Source organism: Lissotriton vulgaris, chromosome 3_1 (genome assembly GCF_964263255.1).
Source record: "Lissotriton vulgaris chromosome 3_1, aLisVul1.2, whole genome shotgun sequence".
Lineage (NCBI taxonomy): Eukaryota > Metazoa > Chordata > Amphibia > Caudata > Salamandridae > Lissotriton > Lissotriton vulgaris.
The window spans coordinates 47,974,033-47,988,901 of NC_141689.1; the positions used below are offsets into that span (position 1 = coordinate 47,974,033).

At 49.3% G+C, this 14,869-nt stretch overlaps 1 protein-coding gene across 1 annotated transcript in view; it reads right to left on the bottom strand.

Annotated features, from left to right (window-relative positions):
- Positions 1-14,501, bottom strand: part of LOC147725917 (uncharacterized) — a 104,340-nt gene extending 89,839 nt beyond the window's left edge. The window contains exon 1 of the mRNA XM_086962833.1: positions 14,412-14,501. Within this exon, the coding sequence (XP_086818959.1) occupies positions 14,412-14,457 (46 nt within the window). The 5' untranslated portion in view covers positions 14,458-14,501. The remainder of the gene's footprint in view (positions 1-14,411) is intronic.
- Positions 14,502-14,869: the final 368 nt, after the last annotated feature.

A 14,869-nucleotide genomic window follows, 5' to 3' on the forward strand; every position in this document is an offset into this window, starting at 1 on the left:
CTGTGTGCTGGTGGTACCCCAGCGCTTCAGGAACTTCCTACTGGGTCTGCCTCATGACGTGCCTTTGGCAGGACATTTGGGGCAGGACAAGACCTTTGACTGGCTTGTTACCCCTTCTTTTGGCCCCAAATGCAGACAGTCAGATGCACACTGTAGGTCTTGCCAAACTTGCCAGGCAAGTTGTAATAGTGGGAGGAGGGTCAAAGATCCCCTCTAACCTTTTCCTGTTGTAGGAACACCCTGTGAAAGAGTAGGGACAGATTTTGTTGGGCCACTGGATTCCAAGACAGCCGTGGGCAACAGGTACATCCTGGTCTTGGTGGACCATGCCACCCGGTGCCAGGAAGCAATCCCTCTCAGGACAAAGACGGTGCCAGTGGTTGGTCGTGTGTTAATTGGGATCTTTTCCTGTGTGGAATTACCCAGAGAGGTGGTTTCTGACAGGGGGACTGTTAGACCTGACATCATTGGCCTGAGTCTTTCCTCCATTTTTTACGATATTTTTGCTGGTATTTGGCTTTGGGCACTGTGCCACTGCTGATCAGTGCCACAGTGCAAGTGCTCCCTATGTAAAATTACTGTATTGATTGAATTCCATGTTTGGCTTATTTGGTTTACTCTTAGACCCTAGTCTAGTGCACGAGGAGTGCCAGGGCTTGTAAATACAAATGCTGCTAGTGGGCTTGCAGAACGTGTTGTGCCACCCACACGAGCGGCCTAGTAAAAGTATGTCTAACGGTCTGCCATTGCTAGACCTACGTGCAGTCTGGTACTGTCACGCGGACTGCGCAAGTACGCCTACTTGCCAGTCCCCCAAACCTTCCCTTAACTTCATGGTAGTCACCCCTATGGTAGGCCCGAGGGCAGGGTGCATTGTAAGCATAAGGTAGGACAAGCCTGACGAAGTTGGCATGTCCTAATATTGAATCCCCGCCATATTCGTACTTAACTATTGTAAGGTCGCCTGCTCTCCATCAGTTATAATGGGCTACCGGGATTATTAATGGTATAATCCTAGCTGGCTCGGGGAGCATGGTGCAATGTCGAGTTTGGTATCCCTGAACTCGGGGTTTAATAACGCATCCGTTTGGGTGGATGGTTTTTGGACTCTGGGTTTGAAAATAGCACTTTTAGAAAGTGGCTATTTTTTTGTCTAACTATTACTGGTTTCTGCTGGTTTGGTGTGTGTGTGACAGTGGCTGGGTGGCTCCAGAGGTCTGAGTGAGTCAGTGTGGGATGAGTGAGGCATTTGCATTAAGAGTAGGGGAAGAGTAGCTCCTGATAGCCGGCCCTGCCCGATACAATGCAGGCTCCAACTCCTGCCGGGCGACGGATGGCTCTGCTCCTGCCAGTGACAATACTGGCTCCACCTCCTGCTGGGCGTCTGAGGACCCTGCCCTGCACAGTGAATAGGCCAGGTGCCTCTGCCTGGCTACACCCACAACAAACTCGGAATGAGGGGAGTTTCCCTGCATGGACAAAGGGATCAAAGCCAAAAAGGGGTATAAGAGAAGGACGCCTGAACCAAGACTTTAGATCAATTCTGACAAGGAACCCTAAACCAAGGACTAGAAGCCTGCTGATCCAAGGACTTGCCTACCCCTTCTGCCAGAGTGCTGTTTGCTCGGGGGAATCCTGCAGCTGCTTCTTTATTTTTGCCAAGGAACCGGGAGAGAGGAACTGAGTGTGTACTCTCAAACTTTGCTAAGGAAATCTCCAAGGGCTGGAACAGTTCCAGCCTCCTATTGAAGTCACTGGGCTAAAGGACTTCACCGTTTGCTGAAAGTGCTTGTTGCTGGAACCTGAAAGTCCAGCACCTCTGAAGAAATCTAGCAATTCCGACGCCGACGGACGCCGCCGAATCCAGCTCGACTTCGTCAGTGTAGCTCCTGTGTCCCGCATCTTCGACGCAGGCCGCTGGGCCCGATCGACGGTAGTAGCGAAGCCTCTGCCAACGCCTCGACCCCGAGCCCTCTCGACGCCGGGAGCGCTGCTCACTCTTGCAACATCATCATCAACATCGACGACGACGCCATATCCTGCTTCACCTCGTGAGCGCAGCTCCTGCCTGACATCTGTCGACGCCGTTGCAGATAGCCCCGACTCCGAGGCCTGATCGACGCCGAAGACGCGACGCCGGACATCTCGACGCCGCTGATCATCGTGTGCTTCACTTTTCCAAGGTACTGTTTTGTAGGGGGTCCATGTGACTCCGGGCTCGACGTAGCGCTCCTCGCGGTCGACGCCGAACCTTGGGATTAACTTTGCCTCAACATCGTGTAACTCCCGTGTGGGTTACATTGTTCCCAAGAACTGTGATCTAAAGAAGAAGAGTTGCTTTTGATACTAAAGACTTTGTGCTAAGAAGAAACTATGCTTGAACTATTATTTTTCCTTCCAAGAGAATTTATTAAGATTGTGGTATATTTTTGTCGTTATTTGGTCTTGTGCTAAACCTTATATAAAAATCCTTATTTTTATAATACTACTGTGTCGTGTCCATTTGTAGTGTATTCACTTTATTACTGTATGTGGTCATAAATGCTTAACGCACTGCCTCTGAGATAAGCATGTATGCTTTGCCAAGCTACCTACTTGGTGGACTTGAAATCTCCCAGGAACCCCGTGAGGGTCCTGCATGTCAACCGGTTAAAGCCCCACTTAGAAAGATCCAAAGTGGGCATGCTCCTAGCTACAGATGCTGGAGTGGAGGAGGAGAGCGAACCTCTTCCCGACCTCCTGTATGCAAAAGAGCAAGACAGGTCAGTGGATGGTGTTGTCCTCTCTGACACACTGATCCTTGAGCAGCAGCAAGATTGTCACCAACTGTTGGGACAATTCCCTGATCTGTTCTCCTTGATTCCTGGTGTCACTCATTGGTGTGTCCATGATGTGGACAACGGGGACAGCACTCCTGTGAAGCACAAGGCCTACAGGGTGACTGACAAGGTCAGAGCATACATTAAGGAGGAGGTCTCTAAAATGTTTGCCTTAGGGGTGGTTGAGTCCTCTAGCAGTCCTTTGGCCAGCCCAGTGGTCTTGGTCCCGAAGGCTGCGGCGCCTGGTGCTTCACCGGAGCTTCGGTTCTGTGTGGATTACCGAGGGCTCAATTCAGTCACCAAGATTGACACGCACCCCATCCCCAGAGCTGATGAGCTCATAGATCGGTTAGGGGCAGCACAGTACCTTAGTACGTTTGATCTAACGTCGGGGTAATGGCAGATCGCCTTAACTGATGGGGCAAAGGAGAGGTCAGAATTCTCCACACCAGATGGGCTCTACCAGTTCCGGGTTATGCCCTTTGGGATGAAGAATGCCCCTACCACCTTCCAGAGGTTAGTCAACCAGGTATTGGGTGGACTGGAGGATTTCAGTGCCGCCTACCTGGACGACATCGCAGTGTTCAGCGCCAGCTGGGAGGAACACTTGCGCCACCTCCAGGAAGTGTTGTTGGCCATGCGCAGAGCAGGCCTCACAATCAAAGCCAGTAAGTGCCAGATTGGGCAGGGTTCAGTGGTGTACTTGGGGCACCAAGTAGGGAGCGGCAAGGAGGCCCCCCTACAACCCAAGATAGATACCATCCTGGCTTGGGCACCGCCCAAAACCCAAACTCAGGTGAGAGCCTTCTTAGATCTCACGGGTTACTACAGGAGGTTCGCCAAGGATTATGGTAACATTGTGCACCCCTTGACTTTGATGACTTCCAGGAAGCAGCTGCGAAATGTGATCTGGACTGACGCCTGTCAGACGGCCTTCGACACCCTGAAAACTGCAATGTGTACGGCACCCATACTCCAGGCACCCGACTTTTCTAAAGAATTTGTTGTCCAGACGGACGCTTCAGAGCATGGCGTGGGGGCTGTTCTAGCTCAGATGAATGAAGAGGGCCGAGACTTACCTGTAGCCTTCATTAGTAGGAGATTACTTCCCAGGGAAAAGAGGTGGAGTGTGATAGAGCGAGAAGCATTTGCTGTGGTCTGGGCGCTGAAGAAGCTAAGACCCTACCTGTTTGGGACTCACTTCCGGGTTCAGACAGACCACAGGCCCCTCAGATGGTTGATGCAGATGAGGGCTGAGAATCCAAAGCTGTTGAGGTGGTCCATTTCCCAACAGGGGATGGACTTCACGGTGGAACACCGCCCTGGTACAGATCACGCCAATGCTGATGGTCCATCCAGATTCTTCCGCCTTAGTGATGAAGACTCCCTCGGTCAAGGGTAGTTCTCCCCACATTTCAGCTGGAGGGGACACGTGTTAGACCTGACATCATTGGCCTGAGTCTCTCCTCCATTTTTTTCTGTTTGCCTCCTCTGTTTAGGATGTTTTTGCTGGTATTTGGCTTTGGGCACTGTGCCACTGCTGATCAGTGCCACAGTGCAAGTGCTCCCTACGTAAAATTACTGTATTGATTGAATTCCATGTTTGGCTTATTTGGTTTACTGTTAGTCCCTAGTGTAGTGCACGAGGAGTGCCAGGGCTTGTAAATACAAATGCTGCTAGTGGGCTTGCAGCACGTGTTGTGTCACCCACACGAGCGGCCTAGTAAAAGTATGTCTAACGGTCTGCCATTGCTAGACCTACGTGCAGTCTGGTACTGTCACGCGGACTGCGCAAGTACACCTATTTGCCAGTCCCCCAAACCTTCCCTTAACTTCATGTTAGTCACCCCTATGGTAGGCCCGAGGGCAGGGTGCATTGTAAGCATAAGGTAGGACAAGCCTGACGAAGTTGGCATGTCCTAATAGTGAATCCTGGCCATATTTGTACTTCACTATTGTAAGGTCGCCTGCTCTCCATCAGTTAGAAAGGGCGGCCGGGATTATTAATGGTATAATCCTAGCTGGCTCGGGGAGCATGGTGCAATGTCGAGTTTGGTATCCCTGAACTCGGGTTTTAATAACGCATCCGTTTGGGTGGATGGTTTTTGGTTTCTGGGTTTGAAAATAGCACTTTTAGAAAGTGGCTATTTTCTTGTCTTACTATTACTGGTTTCTGCTGGTTTGGTGTGTGTGTGACAGGGGCTGGGTGGCTCCAGAGGTCTGAATGAGTCAATGTGGGATGAGTGAGGCATTTGCATTAAGAGTAGAGGAAGAGTAGCTCCTGATAGCCGGCCCTGCTCGATACAATGCAGGCTCCACCTCATGCCGGGCGACGGATGGCTCTGCTCCTGCCAGTGACAATACTGGCTCCACCTCCTGCTGGGCGTCTGAGGACCCTGCCCTGCACAGTGAATAGGCCAGGTGCCTCTGCCTGACTACACCCACAACAAAACCGGAATGAGGGGAGTTCCCCTGCATGGACAAAGGGATCAAAGCCAAAAAGGGGTATAAGAGAAGGACCCCTGAACCAAGACTTTAGATCAATTCTGACAAGGAACCCTGAACCAAGGACAAGAAGCCTGCTGATCCAAGGACTTGCCTACCCCTTCTGCCAGAGTGCTGTTTGCTGGGGGGAATCCTGCAGTCGCTTCTTTAATTTTGCCAAGGAACAAAGAGAGAGGAACTGAGTGTGTACTCTCAAACTTTGCCGAGGAAATCTCCGAGGGCTGAAAGAGTGCCAGCCTCCTGTTGATGTCACAGGGCTAAAGGACTTCACCGTTTGCTGAAAGTGCTTGTTGCTGGAACCTGAAAGTCCAGCACCTCCGAAGAAATCCAGCAATCCCGACGCCGACAGACGCCGCCGAATCTAGCTCGACATCGTGAGTACAGCTCCCGTGTCCCGCATCTTCGACGGCGGCCGCTGGGCCCTATCGACGCTAGTAGCGAAGCCGCTGCCGACGGCTCGACCCCGAGCCCTCTCGACGCCGTGAGCACTGCTCACTCTTGCAACATCATCATCGACATCGACGACGACGCCGTATCCTGCTTCACCTCGTGAGCGCTGCTCCTGTCTGACATCTGTTGACGCCGCTGCAGATCGCCCCGACTCCGATGCCTGATCGACGCCGAAGACGCAACGCCGGACATCTCGACGCCGCTGATCATCGTGTGCTTCGCTTTTCCAAGGTACTGTGTTGTGGGGGGTCTGTGTGACTCCGGGCTCAACGTAGCGCTCCTCGCGGTCGACGCCGAACCTTGGGATTAACTTTGCCTCGACGTCGTGTGACTCCCGTGTGGGTTACATCGTTGCCAAGAACTGTGATCTAAAGAAGAAGAGTTGCTTTTGATACTAAAGACTTTGTGCTAAGAAGAAACTACGCATGAACTATTATTTTTCCTTCCAAGAGTATTTATTAAGATTGTGGTATATTTTTGTCGTTATTTGGTCTTGTGCTAAACCTTATATAAAAATCCTTATTTTTATAATACTACTGTGTCGTGTCCATTTGTAGTGTATTCACTTTATTACTGTATGTACTGTATGTACTTTATTACTGTACTGTCACTTTATTACATGTGTATAAATGCTTAACGCACTGCCTCTGAGATAAGCCTGTCTGCTTTGCCAAGCTACCGCGGGGGTGAGCAGGGGTTATCTAAGTGTGTGATCCCCTTGCCCTGACTAGAGGAGGTGAGTCCCTATTTGTCAGAAGTGTATACCTCTGCCAACTAGAGACGGCCAAGTCTAACAGGGACCAATTTCTTATCCAAGTATCGTGTCCATTTGTAGTGTATTCACTTTATTACTGTATGTGGTCATAAATGCTTAACGCACTGCCTCTGAGATAAGCCTGTCTGCTTTGCCAAGCTACCGCAGGGGTGAGCAGGGGTTATCTAAGTGTGTGATCCCCTTGCCCTGACTAGAGGAGGTGAGTCCCTATTTGTCAGAAGTGTATACCTCTGCAAAATAGAGACGGCCAAGTCTAACAGGGACCAATTTCATATCCAAGTATATGACATCTCTGAGGAAGGAGTGTGGTGTAACCTACAAGTTCACCACTACTTACCACCCCCAGGAAATGGTCTGGTGGAGAGATTCAAACAGACCCTGAAGGGCATAATTAAGGGTCTAACGGAACCCATGAGGCATAAGTGGGATGTTCTCTTACCATGCCTAATCTTTGCACACAGGGAGGTGCCTCAGAAGTCTCTTGGGTACTGCCCCTTTGAGCTCCTGTACGGCCACCCTGTTCGCAGACCTCTAAGTTGGTAAAGGAGGGCTGGGAGGTGACTCCCAGGAAAACTCCCCAGAATGTGTTTAGTTACATGCTGGCCTTCCGAAACCAGACTGCCCGCTTCAGGAAACTCGCTCCGGCAAACCCAGAAGCTAGCAAGGAAGAAATGAAGAGGTGGTATGACCAGAATTCCACTCTGGTCGAATTTCAACCTGGGCAAAAAGTGTGGGTCATGGCCCCAGTGGAACCTTTTGCCTTGCAGGACAAGTGCACTGGGCCATACAAGGTATTGGAGCGCAAAAGTCACCTACCTGGTGAATTTGCAGTCTCCAAAGAACCCGCTGCGTGCCCTCCACGTGAACTGCCTCAAGCCCTACTTGGAGAGGTCTGAAGTGAGTATGCTCTTGACGACAGATGATGGGATGGAAGAGTAGAGTGAGCCTCTCCCTGACCTCATGTCTACCAAGGAGCATGATGGGTCAGTGGAGGGTGTAATCCTCTTCCCTGCATTGACTCAAGAGCAGCAGGGGGACTGTCGTCAGTTGTTGGGAGCGTTCGCACCACTGTTTTCTCTGACCCCCGGTGTTACTCACTGATCTACCCATGATGAGGACACTGGTGACAGCCTCCCTGTGAAGCACAAAATTTACAGGTTGACTGATCGGGTCAGGGCCAGCATCAAGGAGGAGGTCTATAAGATGTTGGCAATAGGGTTGATCGAGCCCTTGCACAGTCCTTGGGCCAGCCCAGTAGTCTTGGTCCCGAAGGCTGCTGCACCCGGTGCCACTCCAGAACTGCTGTTTTGTGTGGACTACTCTGGGCTCAATGCCGTCACCAGGACTGACGCGCACCCCATCCCCAGAGTTGATGAGCTCATTCATTGATCGGTTGGGAGCTTCCCGGTATCCTCAGCACGATTGATTTGATGTCTGGGTACTGGCAGATTGCCTTAACCAATGGGGCCAAGAAGAGATCAGCGTTCTCAACCCCAGAAGGTAATTTCCAGTTCCGGGTGATGCCCTTTGGGTTGAAGAATGCCCCTGCCACCTTTCAGAGGTTGGTCAATCAGGTGTTGGCTGGACTGGACGATTTCAGTGCCGCCTAACTGGATGACATTGCTGTGTTCAGTTCCAGCTTGGAAGAAAACTTACAGCACCTTGAGAACGTGTTGAGGGCTCTGCAAGGTGCAGCCCTCACGATCAAGGCTAGTAAGTGCCAGATCGGCAGAGTTTGGTGGTGTACTTGGGACACCAGATAGGGAGCGGCCATATATTGACATTATTCTGGTTTGGGAACCCCCCAAGACCCAGACCGAGGTGAGGGCTTTTTTAGGTCTCACTGGTTACTAAAGGAAATTTGTTTAGGGCTACGGCACCATCGTTGCCCCCTTAACAGAGCTGGCTTCCAAGAAGCAGCCAAGGACGGTGATCTGGACTGAGCCGTGCCAGAAAGCGTTCGATGCCCTGAAGGCAGTCATGTGCACAGCACCTGACTTCTCCAAGGAATTCCTCTTGCAGACTGATGCTTCAGAGCATGGTGTGGGAGCAGTGCTGTCACAACTGAATGAAGAGGGTCTAGATCAGCCTGTAGTCTTCCTTAGCAGGAGACTACTCCCCAGGGAACAGCGGTGGAGTACCATAGAAAGAGAAGCTTTGCTGTGATATGGGCGCTGAAGAAGCTGAGACCATACTTGGTTGGGACTCATTCCAGGGTTCAGACTGACCACAGGCCCCTTAGATGGTTAATGCAAATGAGGGGTGAGAATTCAAAACTGCTGAGGTGGTCCATTTCCCTACAGGGGATGGACTTTATGGTGGAACACCGCCCTGGTACACAACACGCTAATGCAGATTGTCTGTCCAGGTTCTTCCGCCTTAGTGAAGAGAACTCCCAGGAGGGTGGGTAGTTCTCCCTACTTTCAGCTGGAGGGGACATGTGTTAGACTTGGCATCTTAAGGCGTATTTCCCCTGACTTTTTGCTTTCTGACCTCCCGGTTTTAACTCTGTTTTTGCTGGTGTTATGATTCTGCGCACTTTCCTCACTGCGGTCCAGTGGTATAGTGCAAGTGCTCCTGTATAAAATGTGTTATGGATTGGTGTTTCCATGATTGGTATATTTGATTTATGTGTCAGTCCCCAGTAAAGTGCACTACGTGTGTCGGGATCTATACATCGAATGCTGTTAGTGGGCTGCAGCTCTGGATTGTGCCACCCACGTAAACAGCCCTTAGAGTGAAACTCTGGCTTGCCATCGCAGAGCCTGTGCACAGCCTGGGGCTGCTGTGCCGACTTGTCGAGTGCACACACTTGCAAGTCCCTTCACCTTCCCTTTGCTACATGTGAGTCGCCCCTAAGGTAGGCCCAAGGTACCCCCATGGGCAGGGTGCATTGTATGTAAAAGGTAGGACATGCCCTAATGTGTGGCATGTCCCGATAGTGAATCACAGCCTACTTAGTTTTTCGCTATTGCAAGGCCAGAATGGGCAGTTCGGTCATTACATCCAATGATCCTAACTGACTCCGAGAACATGGGAAATTCGAGTTTAGTATGACTGAACTCAGAATGATAAAATGCATCTTTTAGTGAAGTTGGTTTTAACATTCTGTGTTTGAGAATGCCACTTTTAGAAAGTCTGCATTTTCTGACCTAACCATCCCGCCTGCCACTGCTAGCGTGTGTATTGTCTGTCTGGTTTGTGAGTGACAGGAGTTGGGGAGGAGACAGGGTGATTCAGCACATAAATGGGTGGGAGGAGTAGCGCCTAGGTCTGAATAGGGCTGGGCGCACCTTCCACAATGCTGGCTCCACCTCATGTGGTGCGTCTGAGGACCCTGGCCCACACTGACAAAGAGAGAAGGTGCACCCTGGCAGAATGCACCCCGAACTGGTTTGACCTATGTCCAGGACCCTCTGCCTTCAGAGGACAAAGAGATTGCTGGTATAAATATTGGGGCCCAGACCCCAAGACTTTAGAACTTGCTTGAATCAAGGAACCTGCCAAGAAGAAGAGCTGGAAGAAACTGCCAGGAGGAGTACTGCCCCTTTGCTGTGTTGTTGCTTTGTTGAATTGGCCTGCAGTTGCTGCTTCTGCCTTGGGCAGTGAAAGGACTGGACTGAACTTTCTCTACTTGTGCTGCGAATCTCCAAGGGCTTGAGGTAGAGCTTGCCCCCGGTTCACGAAGTCTCAGGAACACTAAAGACTTCAAGCCCGACGCCGTCTACAATGTCGCTGCTGACACTGTGTCTTGAAGGCACTGCGGGGAGGACCGCGGCCACACCGCACCGCGACCCTGGTCTAACCAACGATGCCTGCTGACGCCGTCACTGAGCCACTGCTCGCACCGCGACCTGGAGGCATCGCACTCCACACTTCCTCACTTCACGACGACACCTTGGTATCCCTGATGAGACCGCTCCACGCCGGATTCGATGCCGCTGCTTGCACCGCGGTTCAGGGGCACCGCTTATAACGCTATGCGATGCACCGCCCTCATTCCGCACCGCAGCCTTGGCCTAACAACGCCGGTATCATCGATTCCAATTGTCAGCCGACGACAGTGCTTCAGCAACAGCGACGCTGCTGCTGCACCGTGAACAGCCAGCACCGTGATGAGCACCGCCTGCATCTCACACCGCGACCCTGGTCTCACCGACGATGCCATTTGACACCACCACCGAGCCGCTGCTCGCATCGTGACCTGTGGGCACCGCATGTCTCACCGCTGCACTCTGCACCGCAGCACCCGACGACTGCCAACGCCAGCGCTCCTTATTCCATCAGAGAGGAGCTCGACCGGCAACAGGCATGACAACAAGTGGTCATCGACGACCTGCATCTCTGAAAGGTACTGTTGGCGGGTCTTCCCGACACTGCAGCTGACCCACGATGCCGCGGCCAGCCAGAACTGTTTGGACTTGCTTGTTCACGACACCTTTATAGCCCGGACTGAGCTATCGACATCAAAGAACTGTGTTTTCAAGACATCATGCAATGTAACTAGTTTAAAAGTACTGTACTGTGGATTCTTATCGTAATTGGTCTTGTTTGAGTATATAAAAATTTGGGATATTTTTCTAAACTTGTGTGATGTCCGTTTGTAGTGCTTACACTGTGTTACTTTTGGTTGTTTATTTTATTTTACGGAGTTTTATATTGCGCGAACTTGACCCGAATCGGGTTTCAGGGCGCTTTACATAGCACCAGTTGCGATACATGAGGACACATTCATTTATTTTTTTTGTTAGGCACAGGGAGAATAAATGATTTGCCCAGAATCACAGGATGTTCAGGGTCGTTGCCGAGACTCGAACTCAGCTCCCCAGATTTGAGGATGACCGCCCTACACACTGCCTCTAAGATAAGCCTGGGTATGAGGGGATGAGCAGGGGTTATTTTAGGAGTGTAACTCCCTTATCCTGACTAGAGTAGTGGTTTTGGCCTGACTTCGGTGCAAACCATAGCCAACCCGAAATCCCATTTCTAACACCAGGTCTTGCTGGTGTTGTGCAGAACTGTGGTGTTTCTCTTTGATAGAGAGCGGTAACCTCGTTTGTTGCATAGAAATAAAGAGTGAACTGTTGTTGGGTATCCCAAGAGGACAATATAGGAAGAGAGCAGGAAATGGAATGAAACCAAAAATCACCCCATTTGTCAATTTGTCAATTTAATTGAATATTGAATAAAGCACAGAAATTCAAAAAAATGTAGTCAAAGTTAAAGGTGACAATGATCTTTCAGTTGGTCAAAAGGTAAAAACTATAGCAGTAAAATGATTTACTCTGGGATCACTAGAAGTAAAAGAAATGGACAAATAAAGAATAAAAAAAATACAGATCAGGGTGCTTCTTCCAGAAAACACATTAAAAAGAGGACAAATGCAATACTTTCAAATAGGCTGACCTATGATGGCTCTTCAGAGTTAATGGGACGCTTCATTAACTCAGCAAGAAATCTAGAAACTTGCCATCTGGCTAGCATACATAATTTATGAGTAGTTGGATATTTATAAATCATGGATCCAATTTTGAGAACCTCATACAGATAGCAGTGTATTACTGCACTGCATGGGAGCGGTGGGCAATGGGGTGATTTTTAAACACATTGTGTGAGTGGGTTGGACCTGGTCTAATCATAGGAATTAAGGGAATGATCAATCAATCCATCAAACCGTGTTTGCGTAGACCTACTAATCACCTGTGAGGGTATTCAGACGCAAGGTTTCATGGCTTAATCGAAGAGCCAGGTCTTGAGTCTCTTGTTGAATTCTGCCAGCGCGGGTAGTGTCCAGAGAGGGCGGGAAACTGGTCCAGGGCTTGGTGGTGAGGTAGGAGGAGGAATGGCCTCAACTGTGGCTTGAGCGGATGCGCGGTGTCTGTGTGAGGTAGGCGGAGCAGACCGAGTAAAGTTCCTCCTCCTATATTTTAAAATGGGGTACAGACTTTGTTCATCGTGGTTTTCCTGATCTACTAGGAGAGGATAAGGTCCCAGCAGATATTGTCCCACATTTGTAATTTGAATAGGGTTAGGAATCGGCAGGGCCAGTATGCGGATATCTCTTATGGCGACAAATTCGGAAATTGTACTTGGTATAAAGCAGTAAGGGATTTGATTTACTGAACGATGAATTCTTGTGTGGAACTGGATCATGCAGCTGCAGTGCAGTGCATAATGCTGTTGGCATGTCCCTTATTTCCTCCTTGCCTTGGGAATGTCAGCCAGTTGATATGAGCACTGTAGGTGTCATGTCATGTATTGGCAGACTGCCTGCAGAGAGGTGAGGTATACAATGGACTTCAATGTGCTCTGTGATGCTGTTTCCTGGTGTGTCTGTTGAATCCCTCTGTGCTAAATAAACATTTAAAACTCCCCCTCACCAGTTTCCTTTCTCCCCCACACTCCCTCCTCATTCACCGCACCATCCCAACCCTTCCTCCATTGCTTCTTTTTCTTTCTGTCTCTTATCTTTCTGTCTTTTCATCTCTACTTCTTCTCTACTTTTGCATATCATGATCCTACTCTGGGGTAATACTCTCTCAATACTCTTGTAGTCCTTCATTCATCTCTAGCACCCATGACACTATGATACTATGATCCATTGATAAATTGGTTTGTTTCCACTCTATGGTACCCTGACACTATAACTCTATCACAAATCCTGCTGTACCCTCCCCTGTTCACCATGCCCCTTTATGCGATTGTTCGTCTTCTTTCTGTGCTGCTTCTGTACTATTAGGCTTATAAAATGTCAAGAAAAATTATTTTGAAATACAAAACGGACTATGTTCGCGTAAGACGAAACATAAGGACTCTGAACTGATCTGGTTTTATACCAGAGTGATCAGCACCCACCATCGCTCGCATCAAATGTACATCAATTACAAGTCCATTCATTTGACCTAGTGCACAGACTTCATTCATGTTTTTCCTAAAAAGGTTCCTTTTTTCTTATCTTCTTGTTCATTTTATTAAAACCTTTTCTCCAAAATAGCGGAATGTCGAAATTGTGATTGTGGCTTGAGAGTGAGCTACTGTGTGAATGAATGATTGTATCAAAGCGCGTGCTCTTCTAGAGAGGTGTTGAGGTTGTGTACTCACAGGTAACCAGCGATATCTCTTGCCTGACATTGAGGCTTACTGTTTTGACTGGGCGGTGGGAGGCACAGTGAGGTGGCGGACCAGGAGGGACAGGGTCCTCATGGGTTTGTACCAAGTTTGGAGATGGAAACTTTGGTTGTTTTGAGTGGGGTCCCAATAAGACCAATCGATAGGAGCCTTTATACTTGTCTGCCCTCTAAGTGCTTCTCTTCGGATGAGAGGCAATGATATATTGAGTAACAAAGAGCAGATTTTCAGGAGTCTTTAACTCATTGTGCACAGGGACCCTCAGTATTGACCTAGGCACACTGTGCAGCTCAACAAAGTGAACATTGCGGTGCCGGGCGCAAGGACATATCTTTAGCTGGAATGAAATGATCTGATTTCTATCTCAACGGATTATGCAATCTGCCATATGCAGGTGCTGTACTATACTATACTTCAGGTGGTCCCCATGATGTACTCAGGCGTGCCTGGTATTGTAGATCTACACATTACTTGAATTGGTGCCTTCCATGTACCTGCTCAGGGTTTGCCTGTTACCTATGACATCCATCCATTCAATGCTTGTTGCTTGTATTATATTATGTGGACAACATAACAACATAGCAGTGTCTCAAATCCTTACCAGGGGCTTGGGAGACGTCCATTTTCCTGCTCCGAATGATAGGTTGGTATACCTGTACTGTCTCGAGCCGAAGGAAACCTACTAGGAGTGAACAACATACGCTTCGCTCTACACGGATAGTGATGGCTCTCACCTGTAAGCATGGCTACAAAGAAGGAACACAGCAGTCGGGTCTCCATGGGGATGGTTTACTTCACTCAACTGGAAGAATCCTTTATCCTGAAACACATTCAAAATAATTTATTTAGATGAGAATTCAGTCAAACATGTGGTGCCTGAAAAGGTTGTGTGAGGTTTTGGTCCAATTGTCCATTCACTACTGCTAGGCCATCCGCTCATAGATGCAAACCTCCTTATGTGCAGTGCCTCATTCGCCCATAACAGTATATCGACAGATAATTCAAGCAGGTAAGGCGTAATGAGGAGAAATTTTCCTCTTTCCAATTGTTCTGAAATTTGCAGCACATATAGGAAGACGAAAGCACATAATATGCTTGTTTTGTGCAGGAAGGTACCCTTTCCTGCACAAAAATGATCCTGCCTCTAACGGAGGCATCCTTGAGCCATGGTCCAAGGGTTCTAAAGTTGGCC